The following is a 26,667-nucleotide window of genomic DNA, read 5'->3' as shown; positions in this document are numbered from 1 at the left end:
TGCTTGATTAGAACTGGTGAATTTGTGAAAGAAATTTTATGTCTTTTAAATATATCGCTCGCCAAGAAAAGAAAAGGCAAAATGTATATAGTGTGTCTATCATAGATCTGCACAAAAGATGTAAACATAAACCTATAGTTTGCATATGTGTATGTCCACATGTAACTTCATCTATTATGTTGCTTTAAAATATATCTTACTTTGTGTTCCTAAAATTTCAAAATAAAAAGAATATTCATAGATAAATCATAGACTGGATCTATAATTATGGAAACGGTTAAAGTCAGACATAAACAAATATATGTGATAATAAAACTATTTCTGTTCATGATTTTAGTTGCATTTTACAAATCTTTCAACAACTTTGTCATGTGTTTGGGGAATATTACTATCACTTTTAAACATCATTAATTGGATGTCATAAATACAAATTGCAATGATATTTAGCATCTTTATTTTTCTCGTTTTTGTTGATAGAATGAAATACAAACATATTCCCTTATGTTGCCCTTATGTTAAGATGCAGCTGCTAAATTCGAAAGTTAAACTAATCATTGGAGTTCTAATATTCACCTCAAAGTAGTAAATATAAATTATGCAATACAATGGTGTGATATGTTCAGTGTGATTCGGAAATATGTTTTCGGCTCGCCTTATCTCACTATCAGAATGTATTGCATCATGATTTGTTTCGTTTACATTTATGATAATCAACATGTTCCATGATTTTTCCTTTGATATCCTTTGTAATCTTGTAATCTCTGGTACGATTAAGGATACTATATAAACCATCTTTATATTACAAAATATAGTATGAAAACAAAACAAATGCGAAACATAAGGTAAACAAACATGTTATAAATATTATCATCAAAAGGGAAATGGATATATGTTTACTGTTTGCATCTCATTTGTAAATTAGAAATTCATTTGGAACTAGTATGTCAATTGTTTGTTAAACAATTGAAAGGTCTTTCTCTTGAAAACTTTGTCTTTGTAACATACACATTAAAGCATCTACAACAGTTTGACTTTTTTGCACTTGGTGACCTTGTCAAATGCAATTGTTGATCTTCCCATCATGACTTTTGTAATGTCAACTCGACGACCTTTCGTTAGATATACAACACCCCTATTTTCTGTGAACTTTAGAATTTTGCACTTATTAACCCCAACTGGCTTCTTTTTCTATATAAATAAATTGAAATTTGAGATGTACACATTATGACCTTTAATTTGATACGCGATAACTTAACTATATAAACAACTTAAGTTTTGCACTCATTGACCTCACCCAAGTCATTTATTTCGAGACAAAAATCGATATTTCGGATGTACGCTTTAAGACCTTTCATTTGATATGCAACAACCTTACCCTCTAAAGAACTTTAAATTTTTGCACTTAATGACCCTACTATTTGAACATGTATTACTTATCATGGTTGAAACTCTAAGTTTTGAAATCTACTCATTTAGACCTTCAAAATGATATATCACATGACCCCCATCGACAAAGTTGAAAAAATAATGCAATATCAAATCTATAAATTGGTATTGATGAAATATATCAAACAATTGGAAAATATGAAAATTTTAAGTTGTTGTAGTATCATTGGTTTTTGTATTGGTTCTTGGTATTTTCTTAAACAGTTGTACTTGTGCATATCTTTTATTCTGTGGAATGACCATGTGTGTGTCTGCTGTGGATTTTAAAATATATACCCCCGCTCTCAAAACTTAAAATTTCAATAGATCCAAAACTAGACAAGATATGTCAAATCTGAAGACTGTATGATAATTTGCAAAACATATACAACAAAATTATAAATAATTTGGGCAATTTTGAACCCAATAACTATTAAAATGTGATGCAATAACAAACTCCAGAACCGGAAGTCGTAGAGACATGAAACAACCGCCGTACATTAAAGGATTACCTGACCTTGAAAAAACTTACAAGGTCAAGGTCATACGTTTATGTCAAAGCCACAAACCGGATTCTGCAAAACATTTAAATTGTCATAACTTTTGAACCGACAGTCTGACACTTTTGTCTCAAAATGTAGGTCTTGTCGAGAGGGTCATTTCACACTCTATATGTATGCACTTATCGGGTGTTTCTAGAAAAGAAGAGGACGCTAACCCTACCGGTGCACCTGGTCCATGCTCCCAGTTTTTAGTGGAGTCCCAGTTGCCCATTTACTTTCGTTACTTTGTATGTATGATTTTAGTTACTTTATGTTCTTTGTTGTGTATGTCTGTTTTCCATGTCTGGTCTCTGTTCCTGGATAACATTCTTTTGATTACTGCTATAACCTTGGATCCCTTGATTACTCTCTCTTATTGTTTTCTCAATATCAAGGTCTGTTGTTTGCAGTAAGACTGCTTTCAAACACTATGTGACCTTTGACCTAGGGTGCAAATGAAATGTCACATGGACCAAAGATCATTGATGAAGGTCCCACGTCTCTACAACTTGTGGTTCTCGAAATATAAATTTTTAACAACTTAAGTATGATATTTCAAGGGATATAGCTCCCGTATGGTTTGATAACAAACTACAAATTGTTTATTAATTAGGCCGTTTGCTTATGTGCATGAAATTGTTTCCAGAAATATTCTATCTCTTATGGTTTGTAAGATATGAGCGATTAAAAGAAAATGTTTTAAAGGGACATAACTCTTAAAGGTGGTAATAAAATCCTTAGCAGGGTCATTTTCTAATTAAACTTGATAACATCTACATGTTCACCAAATATGGTCATGATATCCTGAAAAATGAGTTCGGGGGACCATATTGAAGAAAACGCCAATAAAAGGGAGATATTTCTACAATGGATAATGGAATTCTTCACAGGATCATCTGGTAAAAGTCCTTAATGATTTCTATCGATGGTCCAAATTTGGTAATGATATCTTGAAAGATGAAAATCGAATCAAGTTCTTTATGACATAGTGACGGCAAACAATAAATATGAAAATGATTTTGAATAATGAAAACAGTTTAAAATGGTCCACTACCAACAGCAGTTTGTATAAGAATGGAAACTTGTCTAACAGCATGAAAACATAACAGCAGGCAAGATTTTGTGTTTTACTTGTTTTGGAATGTTACAAAATTTCATGATATAAGTCACAATTTTAGCATTATTTTAAATAATGCAACTTACTTCGTGTAACACAATTGTTTTTTTATTGAAAATTCATATTTTCATATCATAAGGGTATGACTGATGAAAACAAATAGGAATAATTGTTCCCCATGTATTGATCTATTTTAACATGCAATAATGTGGGAATGGTGAAATAGTTTTCCATTAACATTCAATTATAATAAAACAAAGGTTATGCAAGAAAGAAAATAAAGAATTATCATAAATTTTTCCGATTTAATAACTTGTATTGGAATACTAAACACATGGACTTGTAAAAGTGTCTTTATTCAAAATTTAAAAAGTCATGTAGTATGTACTATATCAGTTATTTTACGTTCTTTGTTGCATTTGTCTGTTTTCCATGTCTCGTCTTTGTCCCTGGATAACATTCTTTTTATTTCTACTAGAATATTGGTTCCCTTGTTTGCCCTTTTTGAAATGCCTGTACTAAGTCAGGACCATTGCGTTGGTTACTGACTTGCAGGTTTTACCCTGATAGTGCCATTTGTTATACGGATTTTTGACGATTTTTTCCCATTAATGCCTAGATTTGATCAGTTCAGTACTTTTGCTATTACCCGTCATTTATTTTCTATGTTATTTGCCCCTTGGTGCCATTTCTCTTTCTTTCGAAGCAGGGTTTGACAGATAATTTAGAAATTACAAAGATAAACTATACCGGATAAATGAACAGAACAAAGACCCTATAGCAGGTCAGCAGGAAAGAAAGTAAATATTATGTCAATTCAATATCTTTTGTTATTCATTGAAAATGAATAAAACATACATGAGTACAAAGTTTAACCTAAAAAGGTTCAGCAAATGTCTGCAGTATCAATAATAAGTTAATGTAATAAAAATGTAAGGTTGAGTATGCACTGCCACATGCATTATCATACAAACTACATTTCGTTACTTGATATTAACCGATGTTTAAAACAATTATTAATAAAGGACATACATTTTCGTTGAATCAGTATTTAAGGATTGATTTTACAAAGTGACCAAGTTATGCGATTCAATCAAGTTTGGGGCAGTTGGAGCGCATTGGATTAAAAAACATAAATTGCTCCAAAATCGGTTATCAAAGCACAACATTATCAACATTATTAACAATTCGTATAATTTTATCCGATTTTTCCCTGATCGAAACATGATTTCTCTTCCGGAGCACCTGATGTCTCTCTTCTTTTTTCTTGATATTCTTTCTTCAGGTTCAATGTGTATTCTATTTTATTTTGTTCGCTACATTGTGTATATAGATTGTCTTTGTTTCCCGTGTTAAGGCCATGATTTTTTTTTAAATTGGCATATTCCCTGACTGTTTGGTAGTTTGCCGATATTTGGTTTGAGATATTGCATTCGCAAACTTTAGAATGACAGACTTTAATGACAACACCGTACCAAAAAATTATGAATAACAATCTATCCTACCAAAATGATTTTGAATAATGAAAACAGTTTAAAATGGTCCACTACCAACAGCAGTTTGTATAAGAATGGAAACTTGTCTAACAGCATGAAAACATAACAGCAGGCAAGATTTTGTGTTTTACTTGTTTTGGAATGTTACAAAATTTCATGATATAAGTCACAATTTTAGCATTATTTTAAATAATGCAACTTACTTCGTGTAACACAATTGTTTTTTTATTGAAAATTCATATTTTCATATCATAAGGGTATGACTGATGAATACAAATAGGAATAATTGTTCCCCATGTATTGATCTATTTTAACATGCAATAATGTGGGAATGGTGAAATAGTTTTCCATTAACATTCAATTATAATAAAACAAAGGTTATGCAAGAAAGAAAATAAAGAATTATCATAAATTTTTCCGATTTAATAACTTGTATTGGAATACTAAACACATGGACTTGTAAAAGTGTCTTTATTCAAAATTTAAAAAGTCATGTAGTATGTACTATATCAGTTATTTTACGTTCTTTGTTGCATTTGTCTGTTTTCCATGTCTCGTCTTTGCCCCTGGATAACATTATTTTTATTTCTACTAGAATATTGGTTCCCTTGTTTACCCTTTTTGAAATGCCTGTACTAAGTCAGGACCATTGCGTTGGTTACTGACTTGCAGGTTTTACCCTGATAGTGCCATTTGTTATACGGATTTTTGACGATTTATTCCCATTAATGCCTAGATTTGATCAGTTCAGTACTTTTGCTATTACCCTTCATTTATTTTCTATGTTATTTGCCCCTTGGTGCCATTTCTCTTTCTTTCGAAGCAGGGTTTGACAGATAATTTAGAAATTACAAAGATAAACTATACCGGATAAATGAACAGAACAAAGACCCTATAGCAGGTCAGCAGGAAAGAAAGTAAATATTGTGTCAATTCAATATCTTTTGTTATTCATTGAAAATGAATAAAACATACACGAGTACAAAGTTTAACCTAAAAAGGTTCAGCAAATGTCTGCAGTATCAATAATAAGTTAATGTAATTAAAATGTAAGGTTGAGTATGCACTGCCACATGCATTATCATACAAACTACATTTCGTTACTTGATATTAACCGATGTTTAAAACAATTATTAATAAAGGACAAACATTTTCGTTGAATCAGTATTTAAGGATTGATTTTACAAAGTGACCAAGTTATGCGATTCAATCAAGTTTGGGGCAGTTGGAGCGCATTGGATTAAAAAACATAAATTGCTCCAAAATCGGTTATCAAAGCACAACATTATCAACATTATTAACAATTCGTATAATTTTATCCGATTTTTCCCTGATCGAAACATGATTTCTCTTCCGGAGCACCTGATGTCTCTCTTCTTTTTTCTTGATATTCTTTCTTCAGGTTCAATGTGTATTCTATTTTATTTTGTTCGCTACATTGTGTATATAGATTGTCTTTGTTTCCCGTGTTAAGGCCATGATTTTTTTTTAAATTGGCATATTCCCTGACTGTTTGGTAGTTTGCCGATATTTGGTTTGAGATATTGCATTCGCAAACTTTAGAATGACAGACTTTAATGACAACACCGTACCAAAAAATTATGAATAATAATCTATCCTACCCAATTAAAACTGGCCATCAGCAAGCTAATTATAAATAAAAATACTTTTTTTATACATATGTATCAGAATAAATTCAAGCTACTATACAAATGAAAGGCTATCTATATGGCCTGGCAAGCCGAGTGGAACAGCTCGTTGAATGTGGACGTTTTATGTTGCTATAGATTTCAGTTCTAGTTCGACTCTGTTGAGAAAAAAGAACGTCTTTGCTAATTATACGTTTCTAAGCCGGTTGTATCATGCATACCAGGGCAGAGAAAGGATTAACTATATTTTCATAGTCAAGTTAGAGCCTTTAATCAATTAAAGAGTTTAAATTGAAAACATTTTTGTATTTGTATATACGGAACACAGGCGTTGTGCCCGATGATAAAGCATGTTTTATTACAATTAAACTGAAGGAAAATAGGCGAAGCAGATAAGTAAGTACGACTTCCACGTTCAAATAGAAAATTATACAGAGGTCACTCGAGTCCGAATACAACTAACAAATGGAGTTGCTACTGATTTTGTTCATTTTTATAAGATATCTCTAAGTCATTTTTCTGTGGGTTTTGTTAAGTTTAGTCTTGTTTTAGTTCTTTTGTTTTTTTTTCTATCTTTTTGTTTGTTTCTTTTTTCTGTTGTTTATATGTGTTATTGCTTATTTTTATAGGTTGTATGTTTGTATGTTTGTTTGCATATTTATGATTCTGTTTATTTGTTTGTTTTTTTTTCTTTCCATATAAGTTTATATTTTTAAGTCTATCAGATAATCTCTTTTGTTTTTATTGTAAGACGCACTATATACGTAGATTATTTAGAAAATTAGTTGTTCCATTTTCCAAATAATTGTGTGTGTAATGAATTACCTAATTTGGATGAAATAGTTTTAACTTCTTTATCGAATGGTGGTTATCGAGTGTTACAGAGACTCGCATATTCAAATTGGTCAAGGCATCATCGATAACGACATTCCATTAACATAAACAAAATAGAAAGGTTCAACCTCCGCGTAGCTGATAAAATCATTGTATTAATATTTTGATAATGTATTCTTAGTTAACTGCAATATTGATTCGGATGTAAAACTATTTCCGCCGATAATGAGATATTTTTTTTAGTATTTGCAAACAGTGCATCAGAATGTCCCCCCGGATGGCATTACCATGATCATTCATACTACTTATTCAGTAGTTCAATGGAAAACTGGATCCTAGCAGAGGTAACGTGCTGTCATGTTTTCATATTATAATTATGTATTTGTGTGCTAATATGTATAGTCAGTTAAAATTATCTAGGCTCGACGGGGGATATACTTGCATCTTTTGTGGGTATGATGTTCAAATACGCTATTCCAAAGGTTCCAAATTCTATATACGTTCAATCATAAACCATTCCCTATAGTTATACACATGACAAATAAAGGGCAATTTCAATATAATTTATTAAAGATAAGACTACTATCTAATTATCCAGACAGTAGATTAGTCTGACCTCAATGCTTCAAAGAGGGCTCTGAGCTCAACAGATGTGCGTTTAGTTTCATAACGCATACACTGTCATATTTGTTTATTGCTATGTGGAATTGTTTTTTAATGCGATATAGGTCAAGGGTATGCTTTAGAGTGTCGATATAGGAAATGATATATGGTTGAAACAGTCACTTATAATGCATATACAAAAACCGTATTTTATTATCTTAATATATATATATATATATATATGGGTCTGAAAAATTCCCAACGATGTTAGAACTGTCAAATTTGCGATGCAAATTTTTGGTCGTTCCCTTCGCGGGACTCGAACTCGTACCGCTGTGACATCTATGGCAACACAGCCTACACAGAGTCCAGCGCCCTAGACCACTCGGCCAGCCAGGCTATATGAAGATATAGCTTTCGCTGGCCGGGTCATTCCTTCTCGCAGTGTAGCGAATAGAGTCGTCACATTCTGAGACGTTGTATAATATTGATTTGTTGGGACATGCATCATTAATTTGATCCTCTATCCTACATAATAACACCTAGATGAACTGTCCCGTACTACCATACATCGTGTACTAAGTTACAGCCCTAGATTAATCCTACGAGAAGGAATGACCCGGCCAGCGAAAGCTATATTTCTATATAGCCTAGCTGGCTGAGTGGTCTAGTGCGCTGGCATTTAGTGCAGGCGGTGTTGGCATAGATGTCACAGCGGTACGAGTTCGAGTCCCGCGGAGGAAACGACCAAACATTTGCATCGCAATTTGACAGTTCAAACATCGTTGGGAATTTTTCAGACCCTTCTATAAGTTTACGTTGTCTTCCCTGTATCAATTTGATCCGATGGAGCAGTGTAGCGAATAGAGTCGTCACATTCTGAGACGTTGTATATATATATATATATATATATATATATATATATAGTGATTACATCTGGGTGTTGGGAACTTTTATAAGGAAAACCGAATGAATACCTATTTTGGCTAAAGCATAGCGTAGCTATATATAAAACACATTTACACCTATAAAGAATTAACTTTTTCTTAAGGTGTTTGTATTATGTATCGATCTCAAGAGTTATATCCTCGTTCGACAGATTTGTAGTTTGTTTTATTGTTTTATTTTCCAACCACTGTCCCAGGTTTAGCGCTCTTATACATAACTCGCCACATACTTTATCTGCCTGTCCAAAGCCTGGAACCCATAGCCCAGTGGTGGTCGTTGTATTTGTTCTATGTTCGTTACAATTCGTTTCACATTTTTTTGCTATACATTAGGTCGATTTTCATTTTCCCGAATAATTTTACATCATGTATTATGGGTCTTTTAACTGCTTGCTTATGGTATGGGTTTTGCCCGTCATTAAAGGCCATATGGTAACCTGTAGACGTTTAATTCATCGTTACTTGACATTTGGCGGATGACTGTCTTATTGGCAATCATACCACATCTCCTATTTTTGATATTTTTATATTAAATTGTTATAGTAATGTGATAATAGTTCAAGAAATGAAAAAATAAAAAGAAAAGCACAAGCGTAACTATAAGATAAACAAAATTTGTATTTGAACATCGATTCGTTTCTTTAAAATTCATTTAAATTCGATATACCTATACATAATAACTTCACTCAGCTGATGTTTCTAGAAAAGCAAAATGACGCTTACCCTACCGGTGCACCTGGTCTATGCTCTCAGTTTTTAGTGGAGTCCGATTTGCTCATTTGCTTTTGTTACTTTGTTGTGCATGTCTGTTATCAATGTCTGGTCTTTGTCCCTGGATTACATTCTTTTGATTACCACTATAACCATGGTTCCCTTGATTACTTCAGTCACAAATCATTGGTAACGAAACCGAGTTTATAGATTATCTGATCAAATATATATTCAATCAAAGAATCAATTTGGCATGGCGTTTTTTTTTGTTTTTTTTTTTTTATAATAGCAGAGTTCATTGATTAAAGTAAAAGTACAGTAATTGTTTTAGGGTTAAATCATCTCAATCTGTACTATGTTACTTTATTTGATTTGTTTTTTTTAATATCTTCTTACTTCTTTCACATTGTTTTACATTTGATATCACAAAGATTCTTAACAATAACCATATTTCTAATGCAGGGAAGTTGTCGGGCACATGATGCTAGAATGGCGGAAATTTCATCCAAAAACCAAAGCGACTATATCAGACGGACATCAGTGCTTGGGCGTGGTATAGTATTTGTTAATAGTTTTAAGGCACATATCGTTAAAAAGCTTGTAACATACAACACGATTTGTTTACTTCAATCTTGAAGAATAACAGTGTTTTACATATGAAATAAAAGAATAAAAAACAAAACAAAACCGAACCAAAAGGAACCAAAAAATATGCAACATCAGTTGACACAAATACGTTTTAGAAAAACAAGATAATCACTGACTGTATTTGTAATAGTCTGTAGCTAGTTCCAGTACATTGTTTTGAATTGAGTTTTTTTTATCAGATTGGAGTTAATCTGTTTAATTCATGTCGTTTTGATGGTCACCATGATGTACATTTTTTTTTTGTATGATGTATCTGCCTTGGTTGTTTTATATAATGTTTCCTCGTTATCTGAAGATCACATAATTATATTTTACTTATTATTACCTTTCTATGTATGCAGTATTTTGTTTCAGATTATTGATTAAGAGGCACAAAGCAACACAGAATTTACATACACATCATGGGTACCTGACCGTCCAAATCATGACAATGACCCACGGAAGGACGAGGATTGTCTTGCTATGGATCATGATTACCATCACAAATGGAATGACAACAAATGCGCAGAACTTCATTACTATGTTTGTGAGAAGATATCAAAAGAGTATATATTCATTTTTACTTATTTAACATCGACAGCTCTCATTTGAACGTCTGAGTTTTTTTTATTTTGGGAAAAAAAAGAAAAAAAACAATGAATGCTTCGAATATAAGGTACAATAAGTTAAATTTTAATTAGTTTGCTTTTTATGCAATATTTCTATATTAAGGTTGTACCCACTTGCATTTGTCGCGTTTCACCATATCCATGCCTTTTCCATCATTAAAAGCCATTCAAATGTCTATGGTAATATTTTTTTTCAAATAGGCGGCATTGGAAAGACTAGCATTCTCATTAATTGACTCTTTTATTTTCAATATTTTGTTCCAATAAAAATTTGAGAGCATTAATTTATCGTTTAAGGTTTTATATTTAATAATTTGTGAAGATTTCTCCTCTTTATATGGTGTTTGCACACTCACTTTTTTAATATGATATAGATTCAAAATTTCTGAAAGGTTTTGTCAAGTTTATATCTAGAATTAAGAGAGCAAATTATTATCAGTCCAATTTCTCCAATCTCAACATCCGAAAGAACAAATGAAAGAGCACAAGGCTATCCTCAATAGTTTGCGTGAAGAAATATTTGCTGAATTCTTTTTCTTTTTTTTTTTTTTTAAAAAAAGTCTACTTTCAATGTCCCGCCCTTCACCTTTACCCAATGTGGGATTAATAACGTACTATATTAGTACATTTCATATACGTTTCAGTACTTATGTTGCTACAAGATTGAAGTCTTCACTACAGAAGCTTTATGGTCGTCATCACGAGCTCGTGGATCGTTATGGTGTATCCATCTGCTCTGTAGAAACTGATTTATTCAACGTGTCATAGTTTTCCTTTCTTCGTTCATCTACCCCAAATTTGACTTTTTAGGAGCAACTCGGCGGGTGGTTCTAGAAAAGCAGAGGACGCTTACCCTACCGGTGCACCCAATGCTCAATGGTCAATGCTCCCAGTTTAAGTGGAGTCCGAGTTGCTTATTTGATTTTATTGCTTTGTATGTTTGATTTTAGGTACTTCATGTTTTTATTGTGTATGTTCTTCATGTCTGGTCTTTGTCCCTAAATTACATTCTTTTGATTACCGCTATAACCTTGGTTCCTTTGATTGGTGTTTGACTTCATATACAGAAGAATGCTAAAAGTAGATATGGTCACAAACTTATTGGTCGTTGATGGAAGCTCCATTTTCAAAATATCGATTAAAATACAATAGTTAGCATTTTTTTCATATTTCAGAACGACTGGCGACTATTATATTGTCGTCAATTTTTGACGTTGCTTTTCGCCCAAAATTTGGCACTTGTCTCCCTTTGCAATATGATTTCTAGGTTCAAGGGCCGCTTTGAAAAATCTTCCGTGGGTCCGTCTGTACTACACAAAGTCACGATTACAATTTCACGAAGGATTCCGAGGAAACTTATAAACAATTTTACTAATACTTAGACTTTGCAATTTGATTATCAAACATTTAAGCGAGGGTCGGGTGGGAGATATGAAACAATGTTCTTTTCTTGGAAAATGTTCGCTGGTTTTCCTAATCATGACAAGGTGATGAACTGGGTAATATTTGAGATAGTATTATTGCAAATAAAACACAATTTTCCAGTTCATTTACTGAGGTAAAGATGTAGAAATAGTTTCACGTGGATTATGCATTCCAAGAGAGAATTGATATGGGGGATCCAGCGAATGTCCCTCCTCTGAAATTGGAGAATATATTTTTGCCACGAAATCAGGATTTTTTACAAAATCCATCCCCACAAATATTTTTTGCTTCGCTTCCCTCGGTCTTAAAATTTTATTTATTAGCCCACTTGATTCTAAACTGAATGCATATGATTGCTTTGCGTCCATTTGCAAAACAAATCTATGCAGTATCAGTGTAGGAACACCCAAAAAGTAATACAGCCTTAATTTGCAACCAGGATGTATGTTTACCAACAGGGGTGGCTTACCACTGTATCTGCTTGATCCAAATGGTTGATCTAAATTCGTTATTACAAAATAAGAGTGTCATGTTTCTTATAATTTCAAAAGATAGGACATGATTCCCTCTTTCTGCTAGGGGTTCTTATATTTTTCTAAGGGAACAACCATTTGATTTTTATGGGGGCAAGGATCATATGTTATGTCCTGCCTTTTGAAAAAAACTTTTCTTCAACATAGAGCGCCGAAATATTGTTAACCAATAATAGATCCTGCCTTATTGTTTGTTTGTTTGTTTGTTTTTTTTTTTTGAACATTTCAATTCTGCCTTTTTATTTCAAATTTGATACAAAGTACGCCACAAGAAGACATAACAAGTACAAATCGAAGGTATAGGTGCACTTTCTTACCTGTAAAAATATTTTACTGGCGGCTGTCCCGCCATATTCTCTTCCTAAAATATTACTATCTCTGAACTCGGATTTGAAAAAAAGATCCATTTATGGGCTCATACCTGGTTAAACAATTTTAATCCTTACAAACTGATTTATTCAACGGGTCAAAGTTTTCCTTTCCTCGTTTGTCTACCCCGGACTTGACCTTTTATGAGCAACTCGGCGGGTGTTCCTAGAAAAGCAGAGGACGCTTACCCTACCGGTGCACCTGGTCCATGCTCTCAGTTTTTAATGGAGTCCGAGTTGCTCATTTACTTTGTTACTTTGTATGTATGATTTTAGTTACTTTATGTTCTTTGTTGTGTATGTCTGTTTTCCATGTCTGGTCTTTGTCCCTGGATTACATTCTTTTGATTACCGCTATAACCTTGGTTCCCTTGATTACTCTTACAAAACGGAAACTATGGCTATATCTCGCTAGGTCAATAAGCCTATTCATCCGAGCCTTAAAATGAATTCTGTTCAGATTCAGGAGGTACTCAATCATAAACACCTCAAAATTACTTTCTCTAGCAATGATCTTTGGCATGACAACATACACGCTGTCGTCGATAAAGCATATCGTCGTCTTAATATCCTTCGAAAATACCGGTTCACTCTTGACAGATATTCTTTGGAAAAACTCTGCATGTCGTATATTTGACCAATTCATGAGTATGGCGCTGTCGTCTGGGACAGTAGTAGCATCGGTCTGGTAAACAAATTGGAGGCTCTCCAAACCGAAACAGCCAGGATTGTTATTGGTGGTACTAAGCTTACTTCATTAGAAAAGTTATATCAAGAAACGGATTGGGAGAAATTGGTTGACAAAAGGGATGGTCAGAAGTCAGTTCTTTTTCATAAGATGGTTAACAAACTTGCACCACCGTATTTACAAAAATGGCTGCCTTTTTTCAGCCGACAGCCGGCATACATACAACACTCGACATTCGAATACATTAACTGTCCCTCGAGTTCGTACCTAACTGTACAATGATTGTTTTCTTCCATCTACTTTGGAACAATTCGCAGCACCGATTCTTTTTAAATTAAAAAAAAAAACATATAAAGAAGAAGCCAAATAAGCCCCCGATTTATTACTATGCAGGAAATCGCTTGTGAATGCACTGTGCCTCGCTATCGGAACACTTATATGCTCGTAATTTTGTCGATTCTCCCCTCTGTTCATGTGGAAAAACCGAGACTACAACCCATTTCTTATTATATTGTAACCGATACATAAATTTGAGACAAAATACTTTTCTGTCGAATCCATTCAAAGTTGTATTAGATGTTAATGTTCTGCTTTGTGGTTCCAGAAATTTTTATGACTAGCAAAACGAATACCTATTTCTTCAAGTAAATAAATACATCATAGATAGCAAATGGTTCACCTGATATGCACTTCAAAACCTGTTATAATTGTATTTTTTTTCTTTTCTAAAATTGTATTGTTTTTTGTTTTACTTACTACTTCCTTTTCAATCACTGGAAAACCATATATTGCATAATTCAACTAATACAATGATGTTTGTACATGAATTTTGTCTTGACTTCTGAAGTTCTATAAGCTATGCTTGTTACAGAATCTTGTGTTGTGTATATACTATTATTTGTGTATAAATATTGGCATTTTTGATGCGATAAATATGTTTAAACTAAAATATTACTACTAACTGTTGACATAATTCACGTACATTTGTAGATATTGAACTTTAGATTAAGAAAAGTAATTAAAAGTGTAAATAAGCATTGTGGTAACTTAAAATATGAATACGAATTATAACATGTTGACGCGAAGAGATACGATCATGCAATCACAATAGTGTTATGTATTTATCGCCTTTAGATCAATCTTCTGTTTCCTCCCGTCGAAATACTTTTGTCTTTGTTTTTTTGTTTTTGTTTTTTTATTTGTTTTTTTCAAAGTTAAGTTTTTGTATTGCCATTTAAATATTCTATTTGTTCTTTCTGCTTCGAAGCTTGTACAGACGTCCAATCGCTGACTTTGACGTAACGTTATCCAAGATAACATCTGTTATAGGAAACGTCCAATGACCAAACAAAAATGCAGAAATGGGGCACAAATGTGATTAACTTACTTATATAATCATTGACACCCTCTTTTCAAAGAGTTTATGCCATCAACTAATTGATACGTTTTCATACCACAAGTTTGAGAGAAAAAAAACTTAACGTGAGAAGTTTTTCAGATTATTGTGCATATGGTTCAAAAGTTTTTCTTACGGACGGAAACGATAAACGTTCTTTTCAGGTGGATAAAACGCATTGTATTTTTTTTTCTATTTTTTAAGAATGAAGTGGAAAAAAATTCCAATCTAGTGGTGTATGGCATGTGTCAGTCGTACAAATATTGACAAGATCAACGACGTCTGAATCGAATTCGAAAAATGACTAAAACTCTCGATTCTACGAATTTTGAACTGCTATTATCTTCATTAAAAGCACGGTGACAAATATTTTTTTAAGCTTATTTCATTGTCTTAATACTTGAAAACATTTTAGTAAAATTTCAAGAAATTCCTAACGTCAGAACTGCTTAGTCGGATTTGTCTTTAAATACCTTGTTTTGCTCTCTGAATGCAATTTATTTTTGAAATTTTAACTTTTTACGTATTTGGTCCTAATACTGTAGATGAGAGATAGCTTCTTAAAGTGTGTGTACAGCATATAAAAATCAATATGTATATGATTGGTATTTTTACATCATAAGGTGACTGAAATAAAGAATAATAAGATAATTAAATGGAAAAGTAATCAAGGCAACCAAGATTCTAGCGGAAATCAAGGGAATGTAATCAAGGGACAAAAAATACCAAACACGGAAAACAGACAAAGAAAATAAATTTACTAAAATAATACATACAAAGTAAATGAGCAACTCGGACTAAAAAAGAGTGAATGACAAAAATATGATCACGAACGCCGAAGAATGCTTACAAATAATAAGTGTGGGGAACTTATTCAGTACACAAGTTAAATTTTAATGCGTTTTTGTCAGGAGTGATCATATTTTTGTTACTCACGATAACCAATCAGTTATCCGATTTATTAGTATATTTTTACCGTTTTTGGTAACTGTTTTTAACCTAAATTTTGCAATTTGTGAGACCATATGTAAAACAATCTAATCATGGCACCCTTTTATGTAAAACAAAGGACATTTAATAATTCACTCTCTGCATGACATGCAACATTCATATTCGAGAAATAATATTAAACTCTAATTAGAAACGCAATCAAACAACTTTTTTAAAAAGTTTACTTTTACGACGTTTATGATGTTAAATTGTCGGTTCAAATTTCAGAGACTGGGTTTAACACAACTTGACAGTTATCATTATTATCGAAATGCAAATGATTATTGCAAAACAATATTTAAGTTATTATATTATAATGACATAATAAAACATTTAGTATCCTTTATCTAAAGTGCTTTTGGGAAGATGCGATGTATCAAATCCCCGAAATTAGGATTGTTTAAAGATAATACGTCATCTATATAGCGGAAACTGAGATTGAAGGATCTAGCCAAACGATATTCTTTCTTTCTGATCAGATCAGCTATAAAGTCAGCCTCATAAGAGTGAAGGAATAGGTTGAATAATATTTAACACCCCCATCGTGGTGAAAAATGCCAGTTCAAGGTCACCCATGGGTCTTCCATTAATAACAGGGTAACCTTTACACCATAGGTCAGGCTGAGGCTTGCCCCAAAACAACATTAAACGCGGATACAGCGAAATAGTTGACCCTCCGCCCAATATATCCCACCAATATAACAATGAGCTAAACGTAAAAACGAAACAATACATTCAGAGGCCATAAATTTCTGACTTGAGACAAGCGCATTAAATGCGACGGGACTAAAGAAATTTGGTGTGATCACATCCCTCCTTCAAATTTGTTTTCTTAGATTTGCTGTGTATCCAAACCAAAATACAAATACAAATGGTTTAAACAGTCCCTGTATGGGATGAACTTCCCACTCGCCCCATTCCCCATAGCCCCATCCCCCATTGCCCCATCCCCCACTGACCCATACCCTATTCCCTATCGACCCTTTCCCCATTGCTCTTGAAAAGATTTCTGTTGATTGTTGTTATTCATATATTTCAAAACAATTCTTGAAAATGAGATATTTTTTTGCAAATTAAAATGTTAAAACTGTCAAAAAAGTATCATGTGTGTGGCTTTGACACATTAATTTCAATCAAATTTCTCAAAAATGACATATTTCTGCAGATTGTAAGGATGCGAACAGTTTTAATTTCAATAATAAGCATTTTTACTTTTAATAATGGTCCCAAATTATTGTTAAAAATATTAAAAATGGCAATATTTGTATCCGGTTTGTGATTGCGACACTCATATTTCAGTCAAAACTTCAAAATGACATATTTTTGCAAAATGTATGTGTGTGAACACTTTTAATATACCTATTAGTCTAAAATTATTGTAAAAAAAGTTAAAAGTGTCGATATCATTATTATGTTGATGGCTGTGATACATATATTTCAGACCAAATTCTTGAAAATAAGATATTTTTGCAAATTAAATGAGTGTGATCATTTAATATATCCTTAATGATCTTATATTAATGTTTTAAATGTTAAAATTGTCAAAATAAGCATCATATGTTTGGCTGTGACATATTGATTCCATTTGAAGTACTCAAAAATGACATATTTCTCCAGATTGTAAGGATGCGAACAGTTTTAATTTCAATAATGGTCTAAAATTATTGTTACAAATATCAAAACTGGCAATACTATAATCCTTTTTGAGGTTACGACGAATGACATATTTCTGCCAATTGAAAATGAATCAGCATATTATTTTTTAATGATCATGTTATTATTGCTCAATGTGTTTAATTTATCATTATTAAAATCACACGAGAGTCTCCGACACAAAATTATTTCAGTATAAATTTTCAAAAATGATTTACGTTTAGAAATCAATATTCTAGCGGAAATCGGAATCAATATAATGATATCCAGGGAAAAAGACAGGACATATAAACAAACACACACAATAAAGAACGTAAGATAACCGAAGTAATACATACAAAGTAACACAAGTAAATGCATAACTTGGAAAAGCTTTATAATTTCTGAATTATCTTTCTAACCTTGCTTCAAAAGAAACAGAAAAGGCATAAAGGGGCAAACAGAAAAAAAAAGATGAATAAAGAGTTATAAGGAAAGTACCGAACTGATCAAATCTATACATTTTAAAAACTGTTTATTCAAACTTTTAATTTTTCGAGGCACTTTATCTTCCAGAATAGCTTACAGAACAATTTGAAACAAGATAAAGTTAAAATTTAATATTTGAAATTCAGTAGGGTAACAAGTGCATTGCTAACATGTGTTCTTGAATTAACGAAAAAGTTTTGTAAAGTATAACATTTTTTTCGTATTTTTGAGGTTCGGACTTTGAAGTTCGTTTTCAACAAAAGTGTTTAGTTGTTATAGAGTGTTATTTAACTGCCAAACATGTGATAAGGGTTGAATATATTAAATTGTGTATGATGCATCTAGAACAAACAAAAACATTGCACAATTACATTTAAACCATGTATCAAATACTTCAGTGCCAATTTCAACCTAGACACGTACAGAAAATGTCTGCAATATCAATAATAAGTTAATGTAATAAAAATGAAAGGTTGCGTATGCACTGTCACATGCATTATCATACAAACTACATTCCGATACTTGATCGTTAAGGCATTTATGAAAAAAGGACATGCGTTTCCTTTGAATCATTCTTTAAGGATTGATTTAAATAAGTGACCAAGTTATACGAAACAATCAAATTCGGGGCACTTTGAGCTCATTGGATTAAAAAACGTAAATTGCCCCAAAATTGGTTATTCAAGCACTACATTATCACGATTATTAACAATTTGTATAATTGTATCCGATATATCCCTGATCGAAACATGATTTCCCTTCCGTAGCATATGATGTCGCTCCCGTTTTTTTCTAGATACTCTTTTTTCAGGTTCAACGTGTATTCTATTTTATTATTTTTTTCGCTATATTGTTTATGTTTTTGTTTCCTGTGTTCATGCCATGTTTTTTTTTTTCATTTTAGCATATTCCAATTATCCCTGACATTCGCATTCGCAAATTGTATAATGATACATGTTCATGACAAAACCGTACCAAATAATTGTAAGAAACAAATATATGATAATAAAGAAAACTTACCATCAGAAAGATAATAAATAAAATTAATTTATATACATATATACCAGAATAAATTCAAACTACTATACATATGAAAACCTATTGACATGGCCTGGATAGCCGAGTGGAATAGGTCGTTAAAGTTAGTCGTTTGTTGTTGCTATAGATTTTAGTACTTGTTGGACTTTATTGAGAGAGAAAAAACGTCCACACAGTTGCTTAGTAAGCGGATCAACTATATTTTCATAGTCAAATTACAGCACAGCCTTGAATCAATTACTGAGTTTAAACTGAATACACGATTTTCATTTATTGTATTTGTAAATAGGAAACAAAGCCGTGTGCCCGATAATAAAGCATGTTTAATTACAACTAAAGTGAAGGACAATCGGTGAAACAGATAAGTAAGTAAGACTTCCACGTTCAAATAGAAAATTATACAGAGGTCAGTGGAGTCCGATTACAACTACATGAAATAAATGGAGTGACTACTGATATTGTTAATTTTTACAGGACAAGTTATCTGTAAGTATTTTTTCTGTCGGTTTTGTTAAATTTAGTCTTGTTTTAGTTCCGTTGTGTTTTTTTTTCCTAGCTTTTTGTTTGTTTGTTTGCTGTTTTGTAGTTTATTTGTCTTATTGCTTTTTTTAAGCTTGTATGTTTGTTTGTTTGCATATTCATGATTCTGTCTGTTTGTTTGTTTTGTTTGTTTTGTCTTTCTTTTTTAGTTTATATTTTTAAGTCTATCAGATATTCTCTTTTGTTTTTATTGTAAGACGCACTCTATACGTTGATGATTTGAAAAAATAAATTGTTCCATTGTTCCAAATCTTTGTGTTTGAGATAAATTTGGATGAAATCGTTTGACCTTCTCCTGTGGTTGTCAAGTGTTATAGAAAGTCTCGAATATTCAAGTCGGTCCGGTCGAGACATCACTGATAGCGACATTGCAATAACATAAACAAAATTGAAAAGTTCAACCTTAGCCGATAAAATCATGATATTAATACTTTGCTAATGTATTCTTAGTGTATCTGCAATATTGATCAGGACTGAACACTATATCCGCTGATAATCAAATACTTTCTTGTAGTATTTGCAAACAGTGAATCAGAATGTCCTCCTGGATGGCATTACCATGATCATTCATGTTACTTATTCAGTAGTTAAATGGAAAACTGGATTCTAGCAGAGGTAACGAGCTGATATGTGTTCATATTATAATTATGTATGTATGTGCTAATATGTATTGCCAGTTGAAGTTATCAAGGCTCGACGGGGGATAAATTTGCAACTTTTGTTGATATGGTGTTCCAATACGCTTTTCAAAAGGTGCCACATTTTTTATACGTTCATTCATAAATCCTTCTATATATATATACACTCCTTGAGACGTTCAGGTTTACAGCATACGCGATACAGAAACGCACGCTAAACAGTTGAATCAGGAGAATAATCAAAGTACAAAAATAAACGAATGCTCCAATAATGCGTTTAAATGGTCGCCCGCAGCGTGGGACTAAACGAACGTTTCTACCGTGCGTTTATAATGCGTTTTAGCGAACGCAAAACGATGCGTAAACGCACGATAAACGATGCACTAAAGCTAAAATGGGAAACGTGAACGTATCAAAGAGTGTATATAAATGGCAAATAACGGTTTTTTTCAATATAAATTATTAAAGATAAGGCTATTATCTAATTATCTAGACAGTTGCATAGTCTGACCTCGATGCTTCATACAGAGTTCTAAGCTTTAATTTTCATAACGCATTTACTGTCATATTTGTTAACTGCTGTATGTGGCAACAATTTTTTCTCTCTTTTCTCAAACGTGATTTCTTTTTAAATGCGTTATTGTTCTAGGGTATGCTTTAGAGTTGCGATATAGGATATACGATATAAGGTTTAAAAAGTCACTTATAATATATTCGTTATATATGATATATACATAGTTATTACTTCTGGATTTTCGGAACTCGTTTAAGGAAAATCAATTGAGTACCTATTTTGAATGCAGCACAGCGAAACTATATGTGAAACACACCTAAAACCATAAATAATTAACCTCTTATTATGTATTTTTGTATTTTGTATCGATCCTAAGAGTTATATTCTAATTCCACAAATTTGTACAGTTTGTTTCATTGTTGTTTTTTCCAACCACTCTCCCAGACTTAGCGATCTAATACATTACTCGCCACATACTTCATGTGCCTGCACAAGCCTGGTAACCATAGCCTAGTGGTGGTCGTTGTATTTTTTTTATGTCCTTTACTATTAATTTTAATTTTATTTTAATAAATTAAGTCGATTTCCGTTTTTCTGAATAGTTTCACATCATTTATTTGGGGTCATTTAACTTATGTTATGGTCTTTGCTAGTTTTTTTTTAAGACCGTATGGTGACCTGTAGCAGTTTGATTGATCGTTTCATGGTATTTGGCGGATGACTGTTTCATTGGCAGCCATACCACATCTCCTATTTTTATATTTTTTTTTACAAATTATATATTCAATAAAAGAAACAATTTGTGTTTGGAAATATCATTGAAGAGCGTCTTTTTAAAATATCACAGTTCATTGATTATAGTAAATTTATATTTAGCGTTTTCGAGTTGAATCAATCAAAATATGCACCATGTTGATTTGTTTTTGTAATATAGTGTTATACATTGCATTTCTTTTGATTTCACAATCATTCCTGTTTATAACCATATTTCTAATGTAGGGAAGTTGTCGAGCACATGACGCTAGATTGGCAGAAATTTCATCCAAAAACCAAAGCGACTATCTCAGACAGACATCAGCGCAGGGGCGTGGTATAATATTTGTTTATAGTTTTAAGGCACATGTGATTAAACTGTTTGTGGCATACAACATGAATTGTTTTCTTCAGTCTCTAATAACAACACTCTATTACATATCAAATAGTAGAACAAAAAACAAAAACAAAACCGAACAAAAGCGAGATAAAAAAGAATTGCAACATCATTTGACACAATTACGTTTTAGATAAAAAGATAAAGCTAGATCCAGTACATTGTTAAATAGAGGTTTTATCAGATAGGACTTAATCTATTCAATGCTCGTCGTTTTGATGGTGACCATGTTGCGCATTTTTTTTTCAGAATATGTTTACACTGGTTTCTGGTTTTTGTACCTGCCTTTATTGTTCTATATACTGTTTTTATTTCGTTGTGCTGAAGATAATATAATTTAGATTTTAATTCTAGCGTGCTTACTTTTATCATCTTTCTAATTAGGCAATATTTTGTTTCAGATTACTGGTTGGGAGGACGAGACGACGTTATTGAAGGCAGATGGTTTTGGGCACAAAGCAACACAGAGTTTGCATATACAGCATGGGCACCTGACCGTCCAAATCATGACAATGACCCACGGAAGGACGAGGATTGTCTTGCCATGGATCATGATCACCATCACAAATGGAATGACAACAAATGCGCAGAACTTCACTACTATGTTTGTGAGAAGATACCTACAGAGTATATATTCAGTTTTTACTTATTTAACGTCGACAATACTTTTTACTTGAATAATCATTTCAGTATTTTTTGGAAGGCATTTGAACAAGTGTGTGTTTTTTTTTCTTTAAAAAACAAAAAAAAAGAATGAATGCTTAAGATTTACGGCAGACTTACTTAATCTATATAATTTGTTTGCACTTTTATGCAATAATTCTAAATTAAGGTGGTACGCTGTTGCATTTGTCGTGTTTCACCATACCCATTTTTTTGCCATCATTACAAGCCATTCAAATTTCTTTTGATACTTTTAGGCAACATTGGTAAGACTTGCATTTCCATTATTTAACTCTTTTAGATAGTTAGAGCAATGACAAAGTCTTATTTTGCATGTTATAAATATTTTGTTCAAATAGAAAATTTGAGAGCATTAGAGCATTTAGTAATCGTTTAAAGGTTACAATTTGATGATTTGTGATGATTTCTCCTCTTTATAAGCTGTTGACACAATCACATTTTTAATATGATAACGTTTCAAAATTAAACTTTCTGCAAGGTTTTGTTCAGTAGAATCAAGCTTACGTATGGAATTAAGAATGCAAATTATCATCAGTCCATTTTCTCTAATCTCGACAACCAAAAGTACTCATAAAAAAACAAAACAAGGCTATTGTCTTCAGTTTACATTTGCTGAATTCTATTGTTTTTTGTCAAGAAATCATCTTTCAACGCCCCATCCCTTGTCTTTTACCCAACGTGTAATTATGAACTTACTGTATTAGTACAATTTTTTATAGGTTTCAGTACATTAATCGTCTAAAGATTTTTAATTAAGTTTTTTAGGTTACAACATATATATGTACAGTTCATTGATAAGGCTTAAAAAGAAATTTCAGTCAATAAATATCAAAATTTGTGTTAATTGTCATTTATGTTTCAAATTTATTAAACGTTACGTAACATAGGGATTAGTTTTTTGTTTTTGTTTTGTTTTTGTTGTTTTTTTGGGGGGGGGTTGTGTTTGTTTGTTTTTATTTTTTGTTTGTTTCTTTTTTTATACAATTATAATTTAATTGCAGATGTGAAAATTAGTAAAGTAAAGTGGAATTCCCCAAAAAATTTAACATCATTATCTCAATCTGATTATTTAAATTTAATCTAAACTTATTTCCCACAATTTCAAATTCTTTAATTTTTTTCTAAAATCGTTTTACTATTCTCGACGGGGGAGATATTTGAGGTTTAATCTCCTTATTAAGTGCTTTTTGCCCCTGGCAAAAGCTGTAAGGTTTAAACTTTTGGACCCCCATTCTTATTGTCCTTTACATTATATTTATTGCTTTGTCCAAAATTTAAAAACATTATTGTTCATTTACTTTTGTATCGAGAAAAGACAACAATCCAAGTTAATTCTTGAATATCTCTGAAGGTGTTTCTAGAAAAGTAGAGCACGCTTATCCCGGTGGTGCAGTTGGTCCATTCTCTTTTTATTGAACTTTTGGTTTCTTATTTACTTTTGTTTTATATACTTTTTATTTACGTTATACCATATTCTGTGTTGTTTGTTTCTGATGTTTTTGTCTAGACATCACTGGATTATGTTCTTTGTGATAACCTTTCAAATCATGGTTCTTAGCTTGATTCCCTTGTTATTCCTTTTCCTTCAAGTTACCATATGTGTATACATCTTGCAATTACAACAGAATACAATTAGGAAAACTTGAAAGGCAAATACTACGAACACCAGACAATTGGAATTGGAAAAGTGCCCCATGACAAATTCTTAAAAAAAACAAGATCTCTAACCCACATTTCTACTTAAAAATCATATTTATAACTGTATATACACAAAAATGTTAAAAAAATATATTGTCACAAACTTATTGGTGTTTGACAGAGGATGCATTTTCAAAACATCAATTAAAATAACTTCTTAGCATGTTTTTTTTTTTCAAATTGCAGGACGACAGGCGGCGGTTCAGCAATCTTGGGATGATATGTAAACATGTATAAGCTTTAAAGATGATGTATTTCTAGTTAAACATTTGAACAACAGAAGGTTTAAATAAACATATTCAATTTTGTGAACACACGATATTTTTATTCGTAAATTTATAAATAAATAAATCTGAATAAAGTATAACAATGACGTTTCCCTTAGTTTCTATAGTGACTGGATTTAAAACCAAATTACACTATTGTTTATGCGCATTTTACGGCGTAAACTATTATATTGTCGTCGTTTTGTGATGTTGCTTTTCGCGCAAATTTCGCCATTTGTCTCCCGTTCACTGTAGAAGCCATGATGTCGAGGTTCAAGAGTCACTTTGGAAAATCTTCAGTAGATGCCAGGCGTCCACCTGTGTGTCCGTCTATAGTACACAAAATCATGACTACAATTTCACAACGTATTCCGTTGAAACTTATTACAAATTGTACTAATACTTAAACTTTGAAAAAAAGATTTTACGATCAGCATTACCCAGGGTATTTAGTCAATTTGATTATCAATAATTTACGCGAGGATCCGATGGGAGATATGGAACAATGTTTTTTTCTGGAAAATGTTAGCTAGTTTTCCTAATCATGACAAGTTCTTGAACAAGGACATATTTAAGATAGTCTAGTATTATGGCAAATAAAACACCTGAAATGTAATACAGTCTTAATTTTATGTTTATCGATTAAGGGTGGTCTGCTAATGTATTGTCGTGATAAAGCTTTTTTTTCTATAAATCAAAACGGTTAATCTAAATACTTTATTATGGAATAAGAGGATCATGTTCCTTTTAAGGAGTTTGTTTCCTTTACTTAATAAAAATAAGGTATTGAATGTTAAAGGGATTTGCCATTTAAATAAAAAAGGTTCCTAGATCTAGGAAGGGAACAACCATTTAATTTGTTATGGGGGCAAGGATCATATTTTATGTCTTGCCTTTTTTATATTTTGAACACTTTTTTCTTCAGAAAAGAGCGCCGAAATATCTTTTAAACAAAAAAATATTAGGACAATATTATATCCTGACTTTTTGTTTAATGAAACTTTCAATTCATCCTTTTTATTTGATACAAAGTACGCCACAAGAAGAAACAAACTTGTACAAGGACAAATGGTAGGTATATATGCATTCTCATACATGTAAAAATACTTCACCGGCGGCTGTCGTGCAACATTCTCTTCCTAAAATATTACTTCTAACTTTGAAATGATCAACGTACATTTGTAAATGTTGAACTTAAAATTAAGATACGTCATTCAAAGTGTAAATAAGCAATGTTGTAACTTAAAATATGAATACGAATTATAACATGTTCACGCAAAGAGGCAGAATAGTTTTATGTATTTATCGCCTTAAGATTAACCTTCTGTTCTGCCCCGTCGAAATACTTTCGTCTTTCTTTTTTAAAATAAAGTTTTTATATTTCCATTTTTTATATTCTAGTTCTTCTTTCTGTGTCAATCCCTGACTTTGACGTAACGTTATGCAACATAAAATTTGCAATAGGAAACTTCCAATGCCCAAACAAAATTATGCAAAAATGAAGTACAAATGCGTTCCGGTAACAAGTGATCATGTTTTCATTATTCACGATAACCAATCGATTATCCTATTTATCAATATATTTTCACAAACAGGTACACAACACAAAGGTAATTTTATTTGTTATTCGGTTGTTACACTTTTTAGATAAACATCGTCTATTATGAGCATTAATCTGGCTCTTTGCAAGAATTTTCTTTCCTGATTTTGTCGAATTGAAGCAGTAAACTTGAATACCACCAATATTTTTACATAATGTGTACATGATGTTACACGATTGTAGTACATCTTTTGATAATTGATGTTGATGATCGCCGTGTATGCTATGTATCTACATAGTAATGTACTAGCAGGTGAAATGGTAAAGTTGTTGCACCCCACGTCTTATAGGTATTATTTTCTTCTTGTGGATGCATTTGTATACTGTTACACATCCTCTATTGTGTTAATCGATATCAGAGATTGTCCTATTCAAGTACATCATATGCTAATGTTCGCGCGCCAGATTTACTTACACAAAAGCATCACTAGGTAATCG

General features: G+C 32.1%; 1 protein-coding gene across 2 annotated transcripts; it reads left to right on the top strand.

Moving 5' to 3' along the window:
• The first annotated feature begins 19,539 nt into the window (after window positions 1-19,539).
• LOC148611821 (perlucin-like) lies at window positions 19,540-24,692 on the top strand. 2 transcript variants are annotated; one of them, XM_088595315.1, is made up of 5 exons: window positions 19,540-19,625; window positions 20,194-20,294; window positions 21,831-21,921; window positions 22,383-22,608; window positions 24,550-24,692. In XM_088595315.1, the coding sequence occupies exons 2-5, from the start codon at window positions 20,271-20,273 to the stop codon at window positions 24,581-24,583; spliced, it is 375 nt and encodes a 124-aa protein (XP_088451441.1). In that variant the 5' UTR covers window positions 19,540-19,625; window positions 20,194-20,270; the 3' UTR covers window positions 24,584-24,692. The 2 variants fall into 2 exon arrangements, with proteins under 2 accessions (XP_088451441.1, XP_088451440.1); XM_088595314.1 differs by lacking the exon at window positions 24,550-24,692 and having other exon boundaries at window positions 22,383-22,752.
• The last annotated feature ends 1,975 nt before the right edge of the window (window positions 24,693-26,667 follow it).

Source organism: Perna viridis, chromosome 7, assembly GCF_037379345.1.
Source record: "Perna viridis isolate PV_CMFRI_1.1 ecotype Kerala chromosome 7, ASM3737934v1, whole genome shotgun sequence".
Lineage (NCBI taxonomy): Eukaryota > Metazoa > Mollusca > Bivalvia > Mytilida > Mytilidae > Perna > Perna viridis.
This window is presented reverse-complemented; position numbering and strand designations above follow the sequence as displayed.